The sequence below is a fragment of the Tamandua tetradactyla genome, chromosome 23 (genome assembly GCF_023851605.1).
Source record: "Tamandua tetradactyla isolate mTamTet1 chromosome 23, mTamTet1.pri, whole genome shotgun sequence".
NCBI classification, from domain to species: domain Eukaryota; kingdom Metazoa; phylum Chordata; class Mammalia; order Pilosa; family Myrmecophagidae; genus Tamandua; species Tamandua tetradactyla.
Window position 1 is genome coordinate 25,094,715 of NC_135349.1, and position 23,325 is coordinate 25,118,039.

The 23,325-nt window shown below is 45.3% G+C and overlaps 1 protein-coding gene across 1 annotated transcript; it reads left to right on the top strand.

The window, feature by feature from the left end:
• Positions 1-2,650: 2,650 nt before the first annotated feature.
• NFATC2IP (nuclear factor of activated T cells 2 interacting protein) lies at positions 2,651-19,552 on the top strand. The gene is made up of 8 exons (XM_077141434.1): positions 2,651-3,098; positions 3,824-3,896; positions 13,945-14,065; positions 14,686-14,766; positions 14,862-15,048; positions 16,047-16,191; positions 16,335-16,444; positions 17,230-19,552. The coding sequence occupies exons 1-8, from the start codon at positions 2,706-2,708 to the stop codon at positions 17,386-17,388; spliced, it is 1,269 nt and encodes a 422-aa protein (XP_076997549.1). The 5' UTR covers positions 2,651-2,705; the 3' UTR covers positions 17,389-19,552.
• Positions 19,553-23,325: the final 3,773 nt, after the last annotated feature.

A 23,325-nucleotide genomic window follows, 5' to 3' on the forward strand; every position in this document is an offset into this window, starting at 1 on the left:
CGGGGTTAAGTTTCATATGAACAAACCCCAAGACTGGGGGCTCTGCCTATAGCTTTGGTTGTCCGACCAGTTTGATCATGAGTTTCTTGGAGCAGGTTTTCACATCAGAGGTTTGGTATGAGTCCAGGCCCATCTTTTGGTGAGCCTTTGGGTTCTGATTTCTCACGGTGACTTTTTCTACCCACCCCCTGCTGGGTAGCCTGATTCCACACTGTGTCCTGGGGACTGTGGAGAGATTTTTTTTCCCTTGTTCTCCTGGGTCTAGAAGAGACAGCTCTGTCTCAGCTGCCAGCTCTGTGCAGGAAGCTGCAGTTCAGCTTCCCGCTATTCCTGGGCCCTCAATCTTAACCTCTGTCCCCATGTGAGTGTTGAAACTCCAATCCCTAGGGTCTGTTCCTTCCCAGCATCCCCGTGGGCTGCTTGACTTTAGTCCACTGCTGTGGTTTTGATTTCCTTCTTTATTTCAGGAAGATTCTGTCTTGCTTTTGAGCTCAGCTATCTGTTTTTGTTTTAAACAACAATCTTTGTTGTAATTTTGCTTAGTTTGTCTGTGTGTTTGCAGTGTAGGAGGCAGGTTATGAACCTCTTGTATTTCCTTGGGCTTTCACCTTGAACACATGTCCCTTTGCTCCCCTCACCCTGCCCCCCCCCCAAAAAAAAATCCCAGGTCTGGCTCAGCATTCAAAGACCTCTGCTATCTTCAGCCAAATAAGCTCTCCACATTGTCATTATCCCCACTGTTCCTTGGTACCTTTCATCCAGCATGCTTCATTCATTTAGGTTTCCTGCCCAGAGCATGTGACTCCCTGGGAAAACACCCTACCTTCTTGAAGACAAAACTATGTTGGAGTCTTTGTGCTTCTGATGCCCAGGCAGGGCAGGGCTAAAATTAGGAACTATGGAAATTCCAGAGGAGTGAATGTAGGATATATTCTGCATACAGAAGACGGAGATGGTCCTGTGGGCTCTGCCATCCAGAGGAAGCCTGGGAAGAAAGTGAGGTTGAACGAGAGATGTGCTAACTGCAGCCCCGTGCTCTGGAATGGAACTGTGTGGGGTCAACCCCAGCCCCCTCCCTTTCTTGCTGTTTGACCCAACTTCTTTATGCTGCAGTTTCCTCATCTGTTAAATAGGGATAATAATTATAGGTACCTTAATGAGACTTAAATGAGATGAAAGCACACAATGGTGGCACTTAGCGCTCAATAAATATTAGCCATTATTATTTGGCCTACTGTGTGTCAGGAGCCAGAGAGCACCAAGTCTATTTGGATTGGGGCTTCCTTCAATGTGAAGCCACATCTTAAAGCTTCTCAACCTTCTGTCCTATCATTTGATTTTTTTTTTTTGGCAGAAACTGGACCACTTTCAGCTCTTGAGTACAGCTTAGGGAGAAGCAGGCATGGAGGAAGTTTCAGGCCCTCAGGACCACCCTCTCCCTGCTCCCGCAGCTTGCAGTTGTCTCCCGGATGGGGTTTGAAGCTGGCACAAAGGCGTTCAGTCCAGTTTTGATGCCCCCAGCCTGGCTACAAAGAAAAGCTGAGTACAAAGAGAGGATGAATGTTCCCTGGAGTTAGGAAGTCCTTGGAGTCCCTCTGCCAGAGCCCAGGGGAATTATTTGTTTCCAGGGAAACAGCCTCACCTGCTGGGAATTATGTGCCCTGGGTCCTGGCCTGGCTTGAGTCTGCGTGGAGTGTCTGAGTGTGGGTTGACCTAGCTGGGGTGGATGGCATGGGTTGTGGGTGGTGTTGGCGATGCTGTTCTGGGTAGATGTGTGGGGTACAGGTTATGTGAACCCTGTGGGTGGGAGAGGAATGTGGTTTGGAGTATGGGTGAACGGTGTGAGGTGTGGGGCAGGGGGCTGTGCTGTTGAAGGGGCTTGCTTGGGTTGTGTTGGGATGAATGTTCTCCGGGAGTTGTGAAGGAGGTACGTGTGTAAGGACGCATGGGATCTCAGGTGTGTGTTTGGCTGAGGTGCTGGTGGGTGTACTTCGGGAGGCGTGTCGTGCTCAGGTGTCTAGTTGTGGGAAGGTGCTGTAAGGGCGTATGTTCTGTTGACATTGAGCGTGAAGTGTTTTTGCGGAGCTGTTTTGTGTGAAGCGAGGGCTATACGCTGTTGGTGGTTACTGGGTATATTGAGTTGGCCCAAAGTGTGCCACATTTTGTGTGGATTCTGCATGTGAGCTGGGGCGCGTGGGAGAGTGAGTGGCTTTGAGTGGGACTGCTCAGGCCCATAACGCAGTTCGAGGGACGATAAAAAGGATATCAGTGAGGTTTCGGAGCCCCGTTCACTATTCCTTAGAACAATCTCCAGCCCGCCTTCCGCCGCTCCGGAGCCTTAGCGCTTGAAGACTACAATTCCCAGGGTGCCCCGCTCCCCACCAATCGGGAAAACGGATCGCTTCAATGGGCGGGACTAGGGGGCGGTGGTTTTGAAGGAAGCCCGGCCAATGGGTGAGCCGCGCCGAATCGAAACCTATGCTGATTGCACGGAGGGCGATTGGATTCTTTGGCGCCTTGGTTCCAGTGGTGGGAGCGCGATGGGCGGGCGCAGTGACCTGTGAAAAGGCCAAGGGGAGGAGTCAGAGGGCGTGGGCGGGGACAGGCGCTGAGTAGCAGTCGGTCCGCCCAATGAAGGGGAGACGTCGCGGGAGCGGGCCGGGCAAGGCGAGAAGAAGCGGGCCGCTGTGGTGGCCGAGGGTGCCATGGCGGAGCCCGTGAGGAGGCGCGGCCGGCGGAGCCGAGGCGGCGGTGTTGGCCGCAGGGCTCGGGGAAACCGGGGCAGCTGTGGCCGGCGTCCTCCTGCCCAGCGGTCTCCGGCACGGCGTCCCCTGGACTCGGTGCTGGTGGATCTGATCACCGACAGCGACGAGGATATCCTGGAGATCGAACCAGCGCGCGGCGCCGCGGACCCTGCTGAAGTACCGCTTCCGGAGACCCCCGTGCAGGCCGCGCCCCGGGACGACAGCGGCAGCGACAGCGACAGCGAAGGGGCCAACGCGCGGCCCGCCGGAGCTCCGCGGCCCCCGATCAGGCGGCGGCGGCGACTACTGCTGGATCCAGGGGAGGCCCCGGTGGTTCCGGTTTACTCTGGGAAGGTGCAGCCAGGGCGCCGGGCGTCCGGGGAGAAGCTGGGTTTAGGGAGTGCTGAGGTTAGGGTTCAGGGGTTGGTCTTGGATCTTGGGGGACCACATAGAAACCCGGGTCTTGGAGGCAGAGGGATGCAGGGCTCCTGTGGTTCCCGCCGTACCGAGGAGGTGAAGGGATTTGGGGTGTGTTAGGAGCTTGAGATTCCTGGGAGTTGGAGTCTTGGTGGCATAGGCAGGCTAAGGGGTTCAGGGAGGAACTGAGACTGGGATTTAGGGCACATTAGAATTTGAGGTTGAGGTCCATTGCTCGGGAAGCCAAGAGGCTTGGTTATGGGGAATGAGAAAGAAGCTTGAGACCTGAGATCCATGGGGGTTCAGGGTAGACTGGGGAGATCTTGGAAGCTGTGGTCCCCAGGTGATGGGGTGGAGCTAGGGGGACTGGGCTTCCCCTAGGAATCTTGGATAGGGGGATGGCTACCATCCTAGTAAAAGAGAACTAAACTCATCTTCCAAGTACCTGAGTGTGCTACAGTTTTGGATCCTGGGAAAGCCTGACAGGCCCCCAAGAGAGGGGCTGGAGTCCTGGGGCCCTGAGAAAGGGCAGTGGTGCCTGCACCTCAGGGAGGACTTGAGATGGAGAAAGCCTGGGTATTAGGGAAGAATCACCTGTAGATTTCCCTTTCAGTAGAGCGAGGGCTTGGGACTGACCCTCCCACTCTTCTTGATCTTTGCAGGTGAAAAGCAGCCTTCACCTCGTCCCAGATCACCTGTCTCTTCTGAAATTCTGCCCCCCAGGGGCTGAGGAAGGTAAGGGAGGGCTTCCAGGAAGAGTTGCCCCAGGGTTGGCCTCTGGGAGGAGACTTCCTGGAGTTTACATCCCTTCAGACACTTGTCTCCTAAGGCTCAGGAGTAGAACATAGGAGAGGTGACACCTGCATCCTTGCTAGAGAAAGGCTTCAGTCCGGAAAGGCGCTGGGGTTTTAAGCAAAGATGTAGCAGACTTAGAAATCGTTTCAAACCATCCTCTGCCCAACTCTAGAGGGCATGAGAGAGTGTGATGATATTAGATTTCTGAGTCCCACCTCCAGAGATCCTGATTCTGTAATCTTGGGGAACAGAGATGGGGTTGAGGATCTGTAACATCTTAATACATTTCACTACATCTGCAGCAAGTTTCCAGCACACTCTGGAGCTAGTAGGGTATTTTTCAACTCTTATCAGAACTGTGTAGCGTTTGTCCCAACCTAGGGGATGTGATCTTTGGAAACCACCCACCCAAAGGCAGAGTGAATGGGAATTAACTGTTACAAGAAAGTGAATACAAGTCTTGAATCACGACTACTGTAACATGAGGGAGTGTGGTAGAGTGATGAAGAGTGCAAGTACTACCTAATTGTAGCACAATAATGTAAGTACACTAAATGAAGCTGAATGTGAGAATGATAGAGGGGGGAGGGCTGGCGGTACAAACGAAACCAAAAGAAAAGATAGACGATAAAGACTGAGATGGTATAATCTAGGAATGCCTAGAGTATATAATGATATTTACAAATTTAAAAATGTCTTTGCATAAGGAAGAACAAAGGAATGCTAATATCGCAGGGTGTTGAAAATAGGTGGTATTTCATTTTTTTAATAATTTTTTATTAATTAAAAAAATTACAAGAAAGAAACAAACGTCCTTAATATATGCTCATTCCGTTCTATATATATAATCAGTAATTCACAATATCATCACATAGTTGCATATACATCGTCATGATCATTTCTTAGAACATTTGCATCAATTCAGAAAAAGGAATAAAGACAGCAGAAAAATAAAACAAAAACAGAAAAAGAAAAAAAAATTTTACATACCATACCCTTTACCCCTCCCTTTCATTGATCACTAGCATTTCGAACTGAATTTATTTTAACGTTTGTTTCCCCTATTATTTATTTTTATTCCATATGTTGGTGTTTCATATTTTAAAACTTCACTTTATGTATGAGACTAAAGAAAAAAATTTTATTTGGTACAAAATTTATATTTTGACTAGGGCATTTCTTAATATAACTTATATGGACAGTTTAATTGAATGTCGTAAGTATGTGGAACCTTGAATAGGACATTAGATTTTGTAGGTTTGTCCAAGTGATGCCCCGATAAATCCCAGATGATTTGAACAGTGAATAAAAAAGTATTTGCAAAGTCCCCTTGGAGGAATGGTGAGAAAGGGGGAAAATTCAGCTTCCCCATTTGGAGAATTCCTGATATTCTTGCAAGCAGTGGGGACAGCCAGGTCAATGGGCTGAGCCCTCAATCTTGGGGTTTGTTCATATGAAATTTATCCCCTCAAGGGGTAGACTAAGCCTACTTAAAATTAGGCCGAAGAGTCACCCCCAAGAGAACCTCTTTTGTTGCTCACATGTGCCCTATCTCTCTCTCAGCCAACACGGCAGGTGAGCTCACTGTCCTCCCCCTCTCTATGTGGGACATGACTGCCAGGGGTGTAAACCTCCCTGGTAACATGGGACTGAAATCCTAGAATGAGCTGGGACTCCGCATCAAGGAATTGAGAAAACCTTCTCAACCGAAAGGGGAAAGAGGGAAATGAGACAAAATGGAGTGTCAGTGGCTGAGGGATTTCAGAGTCGAGAGGTTATCCTGGGGGTTATTCTTATGCATTTTGTAGATATTCCTTTTTTAATTTAAGGTCTACTAGAGAGGCTAGAGGAAAGTGCCGGAAACTGTAGAGCTGTGTTCCACTAGCTATGTTTCTTGAAGATGAATGTGTAATGATATAGTTTTTGCAGTGTAACTGTGAGATTGTGAAAACCTCGTGTCTGATGCTCCATTTATCTACGATATTGACAGATGAGTAAAAAATAATATGGATTAAAATAAATAAATAATAGGGAGAACAAATATTAAGGTAAATTTAATAGATTGAAATACTAGTGAATAATGAAAGGAAGTGGGGGAGTATAAAAAATAGGGGAAACAAAGAGACCCGGGTTCAATTCCTGGTGCCTGCACGTTCCAAAAAATATATATATATTGAGTAGAATACTGTGCTCAGTGAGAGGAAGGGGTAAGGAATATGGTATATGTGAGTTTTTTCTTTTTCTGAAGTGATGCAAATGTTCTAAAGAATTATCATAGTGATGAATATACTACTATGTGATGATATTGTGAGCCATTGATTGTACACCATACACGAAATGTCTGTATATGTTAAGAATGTTCATGTCTGTATGTTGTTTTGGTTTGATAATACAAAAAAAAAAAAGAATGTTCAGACTTAGGAGCCTGCTGGGATGGATTCGAATCCCAGCTCTGCCCCTTAAGCTGTGTGACCATGGGGAAGTTGCTTAATCTCTCAATGAGGAAAATGGGGCTAATAGTGGGCTTATGTCAAAGGATTTGGGTAGGAATTAAAGGGAATAGACAGACAGATAGATGGATAGATAGATAGACAGACAGACAGTCAGATAGATAGATGGATAGATAGATGCTTCCCTGGTTTTCTATGTGGCATGCCGCGGCACCTGGAACATGGCCATGCTCTGTGAAAGGTAGCTGTCTGTGTCCCTGCTGCTCCCAGGGTGGTCTGTGGGCCCAGCAGTGTTGGGTAGTTCCTGGGAGCTTGTTAGACATGCAAGCTGACAGCTTCCCGTGTTTAGCAAGGACAGTATTTCTCAGCCTTGGCCCTACTGATCTTTGAGACCAGATAATTTATTGTGGGGGTTTTCCTCTGTGTTGTTGTTGGATGTTTAGCTGTATCCCTGACCTTTACCCAGATGCTAGCAGCATTTCCCAATTGAGACCATTAAAAATGCCTCTGGACAATGCCAAATGCCTCCTGGGGGAGAAAAATTACTCCCAGTTGAAACCACTGAGTTTTCTTTTTTTTTAATCTAATTTGCAAATGTGCATTTTAATAAGATTTTTTAAAAACTTTTTATTAATTAAAAAAAATTAACAAACAAAACATTAAGATATCATTCCATTCTACATATACAATCAGTAATTCTTAATATCATCACATAGTTGCATATTCATCATTTCTTAGAACATTTGCATCAATTTAGAAAAAGAAATAAAAAGACAATAGAAAAAGAAATAAAACGATAATAGAGAAAAAAAGATTATACATACCATACCCCTTACCCCTTGCTTTCATTTACTACTAGCATTTCAAACTAAATTTAACATTTATTCCCCCTATTATTTATTTTTATTCCATATGTTCTATTCTTCTGTTGATATAGTAGCTAAAAGGAGCATCAGACACAAGGTTTTCACATTCATAGAGTCTCATTGTGAAAGCTATATCATTGTTCAATCATCATCAAGAAACATGGCTACTGGAACACAGCTCTACGTTTTCAGGCAGTTCCCTCCAGCTTCTCCACTACATCTTGAACAATAGGGTGATATCTACTTAATGCATAAGAATAACCTCCAGGATAACCTCTCGACTCTGTTTGGAATCTCTCAGCCATTGACACTTAGTCTCATTTCACTCTTCCCCTTTGGTTGAGAAGGTTCTCTCAATCCCTTGCTGTTAATTCTCAGCTCATTCTAGGGTTTTTCTCAGTCCCTTGATGCTGAGTCTCAGCTCATTCCAGGATCTCTGTCCCACATTGCCAGGAAGGTCCACACCCCTGGGAGTCATGTCCCACGCAGAGAGGGGGAGGGTGGTGAGACTGCTCAGCATGTTGGCTGGAGAGAGAGGCCACATCTGAGCAACAAAAGAGGCTCTCTTGGGGGTACCACTGAGTTTTCTTTTTTAAAAAATCATTTTGTTTGCACAGTATTTATTTATTTATTTTATTAATAAAAAAATTACAGGAAAGAAACACATTCTTAATATGTGATCATTCCATTCTACATATATAATCAGTAATTCACAATATCATCACATAGTTGCATATTCATCATCATGATCATTTCTTAGAACATTTGCATCAATTCAGAAAAAGAAATAAAAAGACAACAGAAAAATAAAACAAAAACAGAAAAAATATATATACATACCATACCCCTTACTCCTCCCTTTCATTGATCACTAGCATTTCAAACTAAATTTATTTTAACATTTGTTCCCCCTATTATTTATTTTTATTCCATATAGTCTACTCATCTGTTGACAAGGTAGATAAAAGGAGCATCAGACACAAGGTTTTCACAATCACACAGTCACATTGTGAAAGCTATATCATTATACAGTCATCATCAAGAAACATGGCTACTGGAGGGAGAGGGGGCCAAGATGGCAGCTTAGTAAGGTGCGCGCGTCTTAGTTCCTCCTCCAGAACAACTACTAAATAACCAGAAACAGTGCAGAACAGCTCCCAGGGCCACGGCAGGGATCCGACACACAGTGTACCCCAGTCTGGATTGGCTGGTCTGGCTGCAGAATCCGCTGCGGTGAGCTCCCCGAGCAGCGCGCGCTTCCCTGGGCCGCGGCGGCTGGCGCCCCTCCCTCCCTCCTTCCCGGACGGGCTGAGAGTCTCAAAGAGGCGAGTTTCCCAAGTCGCAGCGGCCAGCGGCCGACACCCCTCCCTTGTGGGTGGCTTCCCTGACCAGCTACGAGTCTCAGATCCGCAAGTTTCCCAAGCCAAGGCGGGCGACCGGTGCCCCTCCCCCACAGGCGGCTACCCGGAGGGGAAAGAAAGAGTCTCCAAACAGTAGCAGGGACTGAGCCCAACCAAACACCAATAGTGGCGTTAATGGGCAAATTCTGACTACTAGAAGTAGGCCCCCAGCTCAGTTGAAACTTAAGGTGGAAGCCGCCTATTGGGCTAACTGAAAAAGAGGAAAGGGGGCGAAACAGAGCCTTCTGCAGCTGTTTCTATGGAGGCTCGGTTGCCTCTGGGCTCAGGGCTGGGATTACACAAGGTGCAACTGCCCCAAACACAGAAACAGGCTGCTTTCAGGGCTCTCTACCATATGAACTTTCCCCACGGGAGGGGTGAAACGCAACTCAGGTGGAGTACCTCTCTCAGGGAATTCAGATCCCAGGACTTCGCAATTTGAAGCCATTAAAACCAGCCTACAATCTTTCCTCTGTCTCCACCACGCACACAGCAGGGAGAGCCTTTCAAAGTTAAAGGAGCCACAACATCTTTTGCTGGTGGGACCCACAGACAGACGAGCGCCACATACTGGGCAGGATAAGAAAAACAGAGCCCAGAGACTTCACAGGAAAGTCTTTCAACCTGCTGGGTCTCACAGTTGGGGAAATCTGATTAAATGTCCAGACGCCAGCAAAAAATAACAAATCACACCAGGAAAATTGAAGATATGGCCCAGTCAAAGGAACAAACCAATAGTTCAAATGAGATACAGGAGCCGAGACAACTAATTCTGAATATACGAACAGAAATGGAAAACCTCTTCAAAAGCCAAATCAATAAATTGAGGGAGGACATGAAGAAGGCATGGGATGAACAAAAAGAAGAAATGGAAAATCTGAAAAAACAAATCACAGAACTTATGGGAATGAAAGATACAGCAGAAGAGATGAAAAAAACAATGGAAACCTACAATGGTAGATTTCAAGAAACAGAGGTTAGAATTAGTGAACTGGAGGATGGAACATCTGAAATCCAAAAAGAAACAGAAACTATAGGGAAAAGAATGGAAAAATTTGAGCAGGGGCTCAGGGAATTGAATGATAATATGAAGCGCACAAATATACGTGTTGTGGGTGTCCCAGAAGGAGAAGAGAAGGGAAAAGGAGGAGAAAAAGTAATGGAAGAAATTATCACTGAAAATTTCCCAACTCTTATGAAAGACCTAAAATTACAGATCCAAGAAGTGCAGTGCACCCCAAAGAGAATAGATCCAAATAGGCGTTCTCCAAGGCACTTACTAGTTAGAATGTCAGAGGTCAAAGAGAAAGAGAGGATCTTGAAAGCAGCAAGAGAAAAGCAATCCATCACATACAAGGGAAACCCAATAAGACTATGTGTAGATTTCTCAGCAGAAACCATGGAAGCAAGAAGACAATGGGATGATATATTTAAATTACTAAAAGAGAAAAACTGCCAACCAAGACTTCTATATCCAGCAAAATTGTCCTTCAAAAATGAGGGAGAAATTAAAACATTTTCAGACAAAAAGTCACTGAGAGAATTTGTGACCAAGAGACCAGCTCTGCAAGAAATACTAAAGGGAGCCCTCGAGTCAGATATGAAAAAACAGAAGAGAGAGGTGTGGAGAAGAGTGTAGAAAGAAGGAAAATTAGATGATATATATAATACAAAAGGCAAAATGGTAGAGGAAAGTATTACCCAAACAGTAATAACACTAAATGTTAATGGACTGAATTCCCCAATCAAAAGACATAGACTGGCAGAATGGGTTAAAAAACAGGATCCTTCTATATGCTGTCTACAGGAAACACATCTTAGACCCAAAGATAAACATAGGTTGAAAGTGAAAGGTTGGGAAAAGATATTTCATGCAAATAACAACCAGAAAAGAGCAGGAGTAGCTATACTAATATCCAACAAATTAGACTTCAAATGTAAAACAGTTAAAAGAGACAAAGAAGGATACTATCTACTAATAAAAGGAACAAGTAAACAAGAAGACATAACAATCATAAATATTTACGCACCGAACCAGAATGCCCCAAAATACGTGAGGAATACACTGAAAATACTGAAAAGGGAAATAGACACATCTACCATAATAGTTGGAGACTTCAATTCCCCACTCTCATCAATGGACAGAACATCTAGACAGAAGATCAATAAAGAAACATGGCTACTGGAACACAGCTCTCTATATTTTCAGGCAGTTCCCTCCAGCCTCTCCATTTCCTCTTGGATAACAAGGTGATATCTACTTAATGTGTAACAATAACCTCCAGGATAACCTCTGGACTCTCTTTGGAATCTCTCAGCCATTGACACTTTGTCTCATTTCACTCTTCCCCCTTTTGGTTGAGAGGATTTTCTCAATCCCTTGATACTGGGTCTCAGCTCATTCTAGGGTTTTTCTCAATCCCTTGATGCTGAGTCTCAGCTCATTCTAGGAATTCTGTCCCACGTTGCCAGGGAGGTCCACACCCCTGGGAGTCATGTGCCATGTAGACAGGGGGAGGGTGGTGAGTTTGATTGTTGTGTTGGCTGGAGAGAGAGGCCACATCTGAGCAACAAAAGAGGTTCTCTTGGGGGTGACTCCTAGGCCTAATTTTAAGTAGGCTTAACCTATCTTTTGTTGGGTTAAGATTCATATGAACAAACCCCAAGACTGGGGGCTCAGCCTATAGTTTTGGTTGTCCGCACTGCTTGTGAGAATGTCAAGAATTCAACTTGGGGATGTTGAATTTTCTCCCGTTCTCACCATTCCCCAAAGGGGACTTTGCAAATACTTTTCCGCTCACTGTTCAAATCACTCTGGGATTCATCGGGGTATCACTCTGGACAAACCAACAAAATCTCATGTCCTACCCAAGGTTCCATGTACTTATGTTGTTCAACCAACTATCTACAAAAGTTATATTAGGAAATGCACTAGTCAAAATATAAATTTTATACCAAATAAACATTTTTTGCTTTAGTCTCACACATAAGTTGAAATTTTAAAATATTAATTACCATCTATTTTCAGCACCCTGCAGTAATGACATTCCTTTGTTCTTCCTCATGCAAAAACATTTTTAAAATTTGTACATTTAGTCACTGTCATTATACACTCTAGGCAATCCTAGATTAAACCATCTCAATCTTTATCGTCTCTTTCTTTCTGAATTCATTTGTGCCCCCTGCCCTCCTCCCTCTACCATTCTCACATTCAGCTTCATTCAGTGTTTTAACATAATTGTATTTATAGTTAGGTAGTATTGTGCTGTCCATTTCTGAGTTTTTATATCCAGTCCTGTTGCACAATCTGTATCCCTTCAGCTCCAATTACCCAATATCTTACCCTATTTCCATCTCCTGATGGTCTCTGTTACCAACGAAATTCTCCAAGTATATTCACTAATGTCAGTTCATATCAGTGAGACCATACAGTATTTGTCCTTTTGTTTCTGGCTAATCTCACTCAGCATAATGTCCTTAAGGTCCATCCATGTTGTTACATACATCACAACTTTATTCTGTTTTACAGCTGCATATTATTCCATCATATGTATTTATCACAGTTTGTTTAGCCACCCATCTGTTGATGGACATTTTGGCTGTTTCCATCTCTTGGTAATTGTAAATAATGCTGCTATAAACATTGGTGTGCAAATGTCCATTTGTGTCCTTGCCCTCATGTCCTTTGAGTAGAGACAGCATATAGATGGGTCCTGTTCCCTAATCCATTCTGTCAGTCCATGTCCCCCGATTGGGAAGCTTAATCCATCAACATTCAGTGTTATTACTGCCCAGGCAGTACCTTCCTCTACCATTTTGCCTTTTGACTTTTTTATGTCCTTCTAATTTTCCTTCTTTTTACTTTTACTCATAATCTTCCTTTCTACACTCTTCTCTACACCTCTCTCTTCTGCCTTCATATCTGTCTCTAGGCTCCCGTTAGTATTTCTTGCAGAGCTGGTCTCTTGGTCACAAATTCTCTCAGTGATTTTTTGTCTGAAAATGTTTTAATCTCTCCCTCATTTTTGAAGGACAATTTTGCTGGATATAGAATTCTTGGTTGGCAGTTTTTCTCTTTTAATAATTTAAATATATCATTCCACTGTCTTCTTGCCTCCATAGTTTCTGCTGAGAGATCTATACATAGTCTTATTGGGCTTCCCTTGTATGTGATGGATTGCTTTTCTCTTGCTGCTTTCAAGATTCTCTCTTTCCCTTTGACTTCCGACATTCTGATTAGTAAATGTCTTGGAGTACATCTATTTGGATCTATTCTCTTTGGGGTACGCTGCACTTCCTGGATCTGTAATTTTAAGTCTTTCATAAGAGTGGGAAATTTTCAGTGATAATTTCCTCCATTAGTTTTTCTCCTCCTTTTCCCTTCTCTGACGGAAAAAGGGAAAAAAAAAAAAAAGGGAACAGAGGTTTTTGTGGCTGTGTTTCTACAAAGGCTTGACTACCTCTGGATTCAGCAGCAGGACTTCTCAGGCTGCAACTGCCCCAGGCATATGCAGAAACAAACTCGTTTGAGGGCTTGTCTGGAGCCTGTGCCTTCCCCAGGGGAGGGGTGAAGCCCAACTCAGGTGGAATCCCTCCCTCAAAGATACTCTGTGCCCTTCCCCAACCCATAAAGTCCCCACCAAATTGAGGATGAGAAAAAAACAAGAGAAACAATATGGATTTTTTTATCATCCTTTGAAGGCATCTGTTTTAATGTATGTTTTATTATATACATAGTGATACAGTAGTATATGTATTTTAAGTAAATCTATATTTTCCTGGATTGTGTGCCTAATATATATATATATATATATATATATTTTTTTTTTTTTTTTTTTTTTTTTGCATGGGCAGGTACCAGGAATCAAACCCAGGTCTCTGGCATGGCAGGCAAACACTCTGCCTGCTGAGCCACTGTGGCCCACCCCCCTATGTGTGGGATGCATGTCACCAAAAAATTATGACAAGCTCTGCTTTCGTCGCAGTTTGCCACCCACACTCGCCACACTGTCTCATGCCCTTGCAGTCACCTGGGATTCTTCCATACTCTTCTGCTCTGATCTGCCGAACTCAAGCCCATACTGTTCTCTGAGCTAGGCATTTCCTTTTCAACTCTTGACCCTTTGAGCCCTTTCTCAGTGTTACTGAGTAGTCCTCTGTGTGTCTGGGGGCTCTGCAGGCTCCTCATTTTTTGAAGAGACCCTTGTTTCTCCTTGACACCACTGCCCTCTCTTAGCTAACTATCTTCCACTTTCTCCCCCTCTGTCCGTAGATGTGGATATGGCAGATTCTAGCAGTCCCCATCCTGAGGACCCCCCATTTCCAGACTCTCCCTGGAAGAAGAAGCTGAGGGGTAAGGATGAAGAAGAAGAGAAGAAAAAGAAGGTGTCTCTGTGAGTGAGGCTGGGGCACTTGGGTCCTAGGAGCAGAAAGGAGGTTGGGGGAATGGCTGAGGCCGGTGGGTCTGGAAGAATCAGGAGAGAGATGGCCTGGGGCTCAGGTCGGGTGTGGTATTCTCGGGAGTAGTGACCCAGCCTGAAGGGTGGTAGCAGACACTTCGGGACCACTCATTGAAGTGGAGTGTTTCGTCTTCACTCCCAAGGCAGGAGGACATGGCTACGGGGACAGTCCCTGGGGTCCCAACCTTGCTAGCCGTCTCTTACCTCGCATCGCTGGCCTTCAGTTCCCTCTTCCATAAAATGGGGATAGCTGTGATCCCTGTGTCAGAGAACTGTTGTTAGATGAACTGAGTTAACACGTAACACACAGTAAGTGCTCGCTGTCTGGTACGTGATTCATGCATTCACCTTGGAAGTGACCCTAATATTTGGGGCATGAAAATATAAAAGTGATGTCTGATGTCTTCACTGTCTCACACATTCCCTTGTCTTCTAGTGAAATAGGTGTTCCTGGAAGGTGCCCCCTATCGATCCTCCAGGGCCCATAGCCTGTGAGGAGAGGTCTGGGGCTGGAGTCTCTCCTTTGCCTCCATTCTGCCCCTCTCTTTCTACAGGTTCCAGGACACCTCTCCTTTGCCCCCACCTCCGCCTAGGACTAAAAGCAGGAAGCACACGAGGGCACTCCAGAAGTTAAGGTGTCAGGGGCTGGGACCCTGTCTGGGCTGGGGGAGAGGGGCGCTCTGGGAAGGTGGCTGACTCCAGCTGACTCCAATTCCTCTCCACACCCCAGGGAGGTGAACAGGCGCCTCCAGGACCTCCGTTCCTGCCTGAGCCCCATACAGCGCCAGGGTCAGGACCACCGGAACCAGGAGGATGAGGTGGTCCTGGTGGAGGGGCCCACTATCCCAGAGAGTCCCCGACTCTTTCCCCTCAAAATCCGGTGCCGGACTGACCTGATCAGATTGCCTGTCCAGATGGTGAGTGTCTGGAGGGCTTGGTGGGAGGCTGCAGGAGCTGCCTTGGGAGAGATGGGGCATCTGGGCAGGGTTGATGGCAGAAGGCACCATGTCTTGGTTTTCCCACCCTTCTCCTGCTCTCTGGGGCTGCCCAGCCCTCTTCATGCTTTGGTGTTACTGTTCCTTGGGTATGTATTATCTTTTCCTCATGTTCCCCTCCTTTTTTGTCAAGCTACCTCCCCTATTGCTCAAGGTTCCATGTATGCATCTTTATTTTCTGAGAAGCTTTTCATGGTAGCCCCTCATCCCTGCCTGGGTTAAGCCCCTGTCCGTGTCCCTTCCCCAGGACCTTGTGCTTCCCTTTGTGCCTGCTTTTCCTGCAGTGGATCCAGCAGATGTCCCTCAGTCCTCCCCAGTGCCCTCCTTCCTGGGGAAGGCTCAGATCTTGGTAGAGATGGCCCTGGTTCAGGAACAAGAATGATAGTCTCAGTTACTGTCCACTGAGTAGCATATGTCGGGCAGGCTACTAAGCCAGGGCTTGTAAACAGACAACCCATGGCCATAGCAATGGAGCCTCTGCTTTCTTCACTGTACAGTGCTTTTAAAATAGTGGAATTTGTCACCAGCCTTTATAAGGGGCAATTTCATATAGAGGTCCAGATTTCTGGCTTCTCTTAAAAACAGAAGAGCCAGTCCCACTGGCTTGTGTCTCCCTGTGGTTCCATTCACCGATGCTGAAGGAAGCCTGCTCAGAGGGGCACTTTGCTTCAATCTGTCCCTGCCGCCACCACTCCCCTTTCCTCCTAACCCTCGGCAGCTGCATGTCTTCATGTCAGTTGCCTGAACCTTTGTTGATCTGTTTTTATTCTAGTCTTGGCTGGGCAGATATGAAACACACCGCTGAGGAGCTCAGCCAGTGGCTAGGGCCAGACCCGAGTGTTTAGGGTGTCTCTGGGGTGTGGGGTGGGCGGCCATCTTGGCAGGAAGGCCTTCTTTGCTTCTTGCCCACCCCCTCCTAGTCGGAGCCCCTGCAGGGTGTGGTGGACCACCTGGCCGCCCGCCTCGGGGTGTCCCCAGGCAGGATCCTCTTGCTCTTCGGAGAGACAGAGCTACCCCCGACTGCCACCCCCAGGACCCTGAAGCTCGGAGTGGCTGACATCATTGGTGAGGACATCAGGGAGGTGTGGCCTCGAGGAGGCTCTTGCCACAGGGAGGGCTTGAGGGAAACAGTCCAGAGGGGCCACTGCTTCTGGTCCCCACCTTCCCATTCAGGCGCGGCCTCCTGACCTGCAGACTGTGTTCCACAGACTGTGTCGTGCTAGCGAGTTCTCCGGAGGCCACAGAGATGTCCCAGCAGCTCCAGCTCCGGGTACAGGGGAAGGAGAAGCACCAGACACTGGAGGTGTCGCTGGCTGTGGTGAGTGGAGAGGTGGCTCTCCGTGCGCTGCACCCTTTCCCGTGCTGTCTCTTGTTGTCAGTTACAGGAAGATGGAGTCCTCCTAAGCCTGAAGGGCTGAGACACTGCTGTCTGTCTTCTTGGGTTCCCCCCATCCTAGAGAGCGGGACTTCCCTCCCCATCCTGCTGGGGAGCCCCTTCCCGTCTCCAAGCTCCTTTCTCCATTCTTTACAGTTCCCACAGAAAGGACCCTTGGATGGTAACCAATAAAACCCACCAAATTAACAATAAAAGCCCTATTTCTTAGTGCCAGTCCCTGTGCTGAAGATAATTCCTTCACATTTGGAATGTTATTTAATTTTCACAACCATCGGTGTGGGAAAGCACTGTGGGTACCCTCAGGTAACAGAGAAGGAAACTGGTCCTCTCGCTTCCGGGTCTGGGCTCTTAATCTCTGTGGTCTCTGCCTCCATTTTATAGATGAGGATGCTGAGTCTTGGAAAACTAGCCTACCCAATCGATACTCCTGAGACTTACCTCTGAAATCCCATTCTCTACCTGAGGAACTTGGGGCCGAGAGGGAGGAAAGGACTTGTCCTGGTTTCCTGGAGAAGCAATGATGCAGCCAGTCCGGGAACCTGGCTCTCCTGGCTTCCTGGTCCACTCTCTTTTCCCTCCATGGGTCTCTGACTTCACTACTTTGGCCCTTCATCCTCCCTGTTCCATGTTCTCTATTCGTCCCTACAAGTTCTCTTCAGCTCCCCTTTCAGATTCTTATGTCCATTTTTCCCCCCCTCTCCATCCAGAATTCTCCCCTCAAGATCCTCATGTCCCGCTACGAGGAGGCCATGGGACTCTCAGGACACAAGCTCTCCTTCTTCTTTGATGGGGCAAAGCTTTCAGGCAAGGAGCTGCCGGCTGATCTGGGCATGGAATCCGGGGACCTCATTGAAGTCTGGAGCTGAAACCCCCATTCTTGCTTGGGGCCCCTGGACTTGGGGAGAACCCCCTGGTCCTTTTTTTTGCCACATTTACCAAGCCCCATAAAGTCTAGCTGAAACTGAGATAGAACTTCTCTTTAAGCTAAAGCAAAATCAAGGAGTGACTCCCTCTCTCGTTGACCCTGGTTTCAAGCCGTTAATTACCTGTTTAGTTGTATGGAAGCTGTCCCTGCCCTGGATGGGCTGCAGCTCTGTCCACATCTTAGGCTGAGTTTTCCAGGCCCCTGGGGAATGGAGATGGTTCCTCCATCTTCATTTCCATCATTATCCTTTCCTTCAACTGTCTGTTCTGTGAAACTTTGCTGAGATTTAAAGAATGAGTGGGAATAGATGAGGTTTAGTGTGGGTCTCCAGACCAGGGATTTATGCCACAACCAAGACCAGCAGTGACCTTAATCTCAGTTGGGGTTGGGGGTTGAGTTTGCTTGTGGCACAAACACTGGTGTGCTTCCTTGGCCTCCAGAAAATATATGACTGAGCACGTACACGGGTTCACCCCAGCATAGGCAGACAAGTTGGTTACTCTTTTGAAGTACACAGGAATGATTTCTCAGTCTTGGGCATCTTCCTTAGCCCAAGGAACCTTTCTGGCCACCTTTTCTCATTTGCCCTTCCTGATTCACATGCGCTAAGGCCTAACTGAGCACATTCACCTTTATAGTTTTGAATCTCAGGATTACAGTCCCAGGCAAGCCTTCTTTGGCTTAATGGCTCCCTGCTCGTCCCCCCACCTGCCTTCTCCGTGCCATCCCCTCCCATCAGCACCCATTCTAATACGTTTATGACATGTCTTTAAATATGAATATATCCTTGTAAATAGGTTTAATGTGTGAATATGCTTTTAATTACCTGAGTGGTATTGTGCTAGAGGTCTTGAGCTGTCCTTTTTTTTTTTACTCAACTACATGTTAAGATTTATCCCTGTCCCTTACTGTCTTTCTGGTTCATTGCCTTGAACTGCTGGGTGCTATTCCACAGGGGGCTGTCAACTGCATTTTTCTTAGAAATTCCTGCAAGTGGGGGACACCTGGGTATCTCTGGCACCTCCGTACCACATACAAGGCCATGGTGAATATCCTTTTACATGTTCCCTTCCAGGTTTGTGTAAAAACTTCTCAGGTGTAGACGCCCAGGACAGGATTATATGTCACACAGGTTAATTTCTCTGTGGTGCTACCAGATTTTTCTTTAGAATGGTCACTGACCCGCCTACTTTAGGCTTCCCACTTCTTGTCCTCACCTGTACTTGTTGTTGCCCAGCTTTCTAATGTTTGCCATCTGATGGGTGGACAGAGGCACTGTTTTCATGTACATTCATCTGGTCACCACTAATCTGGGGACTCTCTTCATGTGCCTATCAGCCTTTCTGTTTTCCCTTTTTGTGAATTGCTCGCATGTTTGCTTATTTTCTCAGGAGTGCTTGTATAGTCCTTGGGCATTTTCAGACGTGGCAAATACCATAACTCTCTCAGAATGGCACTTGTCTTTGTCTGCATATCTGGGGTGGGGTAGGGGGCGGGTGTCCTTCACTGAACCAAAATTCTTAATTTTAATTAGACGGGTTACCTATTTTGTCACATAGTTTATTGCTTATGATTGCCTATTTAAAAGTAGTTAAGATATTTTTCATTTTCTTCTGTTCGCTTATTAGCGTTTCCTTTCATACTTAGGCCACTGCTTAGGGCTGAATCCCAGCTGGTTCGTGCTGGTGGTGCAGTCACTGGGGCCTCTTCTCAGTAGTTGGACACTTGTTCTGGTTGGTTGTCAAACTCTATTGGTTGCTAAATACTGCTCATTACTCCTGCCTTTAAACCATTTGAAATCCTCCTCTGTATATGTGATTCGAGCTTATTTTTCACCCTATAATGAGCCAGTTTTCTCACTACCGTCTACTAAAAAGTCACTAATTTTCCAGCAATATGTGGGGTAATGTTAACAAAATTGTCAACTTAAAAAAAACTTTGCTGTTGGGATGTTGTAGTCCTTTGAATTTATAATATGGGAAAAATTGAAGAAAAGCTTTATAACGTTTAAATAATTTGATATGGTATACCTTTCCATGTTTTCTGATCTTTTGTGCTAAAGATTACTTATGCAGTCTCACCAGAATAAAAGGGAATGCATTTAACCCATGTGTCCTTGAGGTTTCTGCCTCTGTGCCTCCCCTAAGGCCCCTGAGACAGACCAGTGGCGGTCCCCTCACATCCATTCGCCCTCCTAAAGTAAGAGAACCTGTGGTTTTTTACTAAGCACAAAATCACAATAAAGACAATATTTCCTAGCCTCTCTCGTCAGTAGGTGTGGCCAAGTGTAAATTCCGGCTCATGGGTTGTAAGTGGAAGGGGGCGGGGTAGGGGGCACCTTCCAGGAAGGGTTCCTAAGCTGGGAGTGTGTGAGCCTCTCCTTGGCTCTCTTCCTCTCTGCTGGCTGGAAGTGGAGAAACCGAACTGACCCCGCAGTGATCTTGGGTGTGGAAGCCACGTAGGGCAGGACGAGAGAGAGGACCCTGGGTCTCAGTCTCTGTACCACAGACCTCTGGCCTTTTGTGAAAGAGTTGCTGCTGTCTTGTTTAAATCACTTCTATTTGGGATTTCTGTCGCTTGTCACCAAATGTGGTTCTGATATCCCAGGACATCATTATTGCAAGCAATACTGCAGCAATCTTCTTGGGTACCTGCATGAGACTTTCTCAGAGGTTTATATCCAGGTCACTGGATGTGCACCTGCCCAGGTTCTTTTGAATGCTGTTAAATTGCTGGCCAGAGTGGCTGGATCGCTTTCTTTGTCCATAGAAAGTGATAGAAGATTCCTGTTTCCTCATCTCTTGCCAGCACTTAATCCGGAGGATGTGGGACAGATATTCCTTGTAAAAGAATTTGCAATTCCTTTTTAAAAAGACTTGAAAGTCTAGAAGACTTATTGGGTGTTCTTATTGAGAGTTCTAAAACTCTCCAGTTTAGGAGCCTTCACAACTTTTAGTTTTTTTTTCATTTTATTTTTACTTTTTTTTTTTTGAGAAGCCTTCACAACTTTTTTTAAAAATATATTTTTATTGAGAAATCTTCACAGATACATTCCTCACATGTGTTCAATCAGTGGCTCACAATATCATCACATAGTTGTGTATTCATCACTTTGATCATATTTTCGAACATTCGCATCATTCCAGAAAAAGAAATAAAAAGAAAGAAAAGACCCATATATACCATACGCTTTCCCCCTCCCTCTCATTGACCACTAGTATTTCCATCTACCCAATTTATTTTACTTTTTGCCCCCCTATTATTAATTTTTTATCCATATTTATTTACTTATCTGTCCATACCCTGGATAAAAGGAGCATCAGACACAAGGTTTTCAAAGTCACACAGTCACATTGTAAAAGTTAAATCTTTTTACAATTGTCTTCAAGAATCAAGGCTACTGGAACACAGCTCAACAGTTTCAGGTACTTCCCTTCAGCCACTCCAATACACCATAAACTAAAAAGGGATATTTATATAATCATAAGAATAACCTACAGAATAACCTCGTGACTGTTTTAAATCTCTCAGCCACTGAAATTATTTTGTCTCATTTCTCTCTTCCCCCTTTTGTCAAGGAAGCCTTCTCAATCCCATGATGCCAGGTCCTGGCTCATCCTGGGATTTCTGTCCCACGTTGCCAGGGAGATTTATACCCCTGGGAGTCATGTCCCACATAGTGGGAGAGGGCAGTGATTTCACCTGCCGAGTTGGCTTAGAGAGGCCACATCTGAGCAACAAAAGAGTTTCTCTGGGGGTGACTCTTAGGACTAATTTTAATTAGGCTTAACCTATCCTTTGCAGGAATAAGTTCCATAGGGGTGAACCCCAAGATTGAGGGCTCAGCCTATTGATTTGGTTGCCCCCACTGCTTGCAAGAATATCAGAAATTCTCCAAATGGAGAAGTTGAATATTTCCTCCTTTCTCCTTTGCAAATACTTATTTCTTCACTGCCCACATTACTCTGGAATATATCAAGACATCACACTAACTTGAACAAACCAACAAAATCTCACACCCTATTCAAGAGTCCTTATATTTATGGTGTTCAACTAAATTGACCATACAAATTAAATTAGGAAATGTGCTATCTAAAATATAAATTTTGCACCAAATAAATATTTCTCCCTATAGTCTCACACAGAAATTGAAGTTTTAAAATGGCAACATCATCCTTTACTCTGTATTCTGATATACCTTAGTCCTATCCAGCTCAGCTTCCTTCATATCTGATCACCTTTCAACTTTTTAAACAGTTCCTGAATAGGGTACTGCTGACTTTCATAGCTACAGAGATCTAACTCTGAGCCTCAGTGTCACATAAATACCCAAAGTTTCTGGGAACAACCAGGTTATAAACAACAGCTCAATATCTCAGAATTTAGAAATTACGTTATAATTTATGAATATATGTGTCTGCTATAGGAGCTTATAATCTAGGACCCTTTACAATAGTCCCCAACGTGATAACCCATGCTCTTGACTTCAGTTCGCTGAGTTTTTATATTATAGTTAGTCCATATGATTGAGGCATGATATTTGTCTTTTTGTTTCTGACATTTCATTCAATACACAGTCCTTAAAGTTCATACACCTAGTTGCATGCCTCACAACTTCATTCTTTCCTGTGGCCACTCAGTAGTCCATTGTATATATACACCATAGATCCCCCTTCCATTCCTCAGTCATTGTACCCTTAGGCCACCTCCATTCATTGTGGATCAAGGACACTGCTGCCATAAACACCAGTGTGCAAACGTCCATTCGTGTCCTCACACTCAGTTCCTTCAGGTATATACTGGGCAAGGGGGTTGCAGGATGATATGGCAACCCCACTCCTAGCTCCCTGTGGAGCCACCACACTGCCCTCCAAGGGACTGCACCTCTCAGCTTCCCGACCGACAGTGAATAGGGGCATCTCTTTCTCTCTATTTTCTCTAGTACTTGTTTCTTTCTGTTCTAGTTTGCTAGCTGCCAGAATGCAATATACCAGAAACAGAATGGCTTTTAAAAAGGGGAATTTAATAAGTTGCTTGTTTACAGTTCTAAGGCCAAGAAAATGTCCCAATTAAAACAAGTCTATAGAAATGTCCAATCAAAGGTATCCAGGGAAAGATACCTTGGTTCAAGAAGGCCAGTGAAGTTCAAGGTTTCCCTCTCAAGTGGAAAGGCACATGGTGAACACAGAGTTTCTCTCTCATCTGGAAGGGCACATGGTGAACAAGGCGTCACCAGCTAGCTTCTTCTCCTGGCTTCCTGTTTCATGAAGCTCCCCGGGAGGCATTTTCCTTCTTCATCTCCAATGGTCTCTGGCTTGTGGACTCTCTGCTTCTTGTGGCTATGTTGTTCTTTTCTGCTCTCTCTGAATCTTTTTCATTCTCCAAAGTGTTTCCTCTTTTATAGGACTCCAGAAATTTATTAAGACCCACCCAAATGGGTGGAGACATGTCACCTAATCCAGTTTAAACAACCACTCTTGATTAAATCCCATCTCCAGGGAGATGATCTGATTACAGTTTCAAACATACAGTATTGAATAGGGATTATTCTACCTTTACGAAATGGGATTTTGATTAAAACATGGCTTTTCCAGGGTCCATACATCCTTTCACACCAGCACACTCTCTGTTCATTTTTAAAGTTTTATTTACACATGCAATCCAAAGTAAGTGTATAGACACGCCTTCGTCACCATAATCTATATGAAGACATTTTCTTTTCTTTCGCAGAGTCCATACCCCTTCCCTATCTCCCCCGGGGCCACCTGTTGACATTTGTTACATAATGCCTTTGTTACACGCAGTGGAAGCACTTTACAATGTTACTGTTGACTGTAGACCCTGGCTTGCATTGACTAGGCATTTTCCTGTAATGAGC

Excerpts from the sequence above, each read along its gene's own strand:
- NFATC2IP (XM_077141434.1), top strand. The coding sequence starts at position 2,706 with ATGGCGGAGCCCGTGAGGAGGCGCGGCCGGCGGAGCCGAGGCGGCGGT. Across the intron at positions 3,099-3,823 it reads TTCCGGTTTACTCTGGGAAG|GTGAAAAGCAGCCTTCACCT; the intron begins GTGCAGCCAGGG and ends TGATCTTTGCAG. Across the intron at positions 3,897-13,944 it reads CCCCCCAGGGGCTGAGGAAG|ATGTGGATATGGCAGATTCT; the intron begins GTAAGGGAGGGC and ends CTCTGTCCGTAG.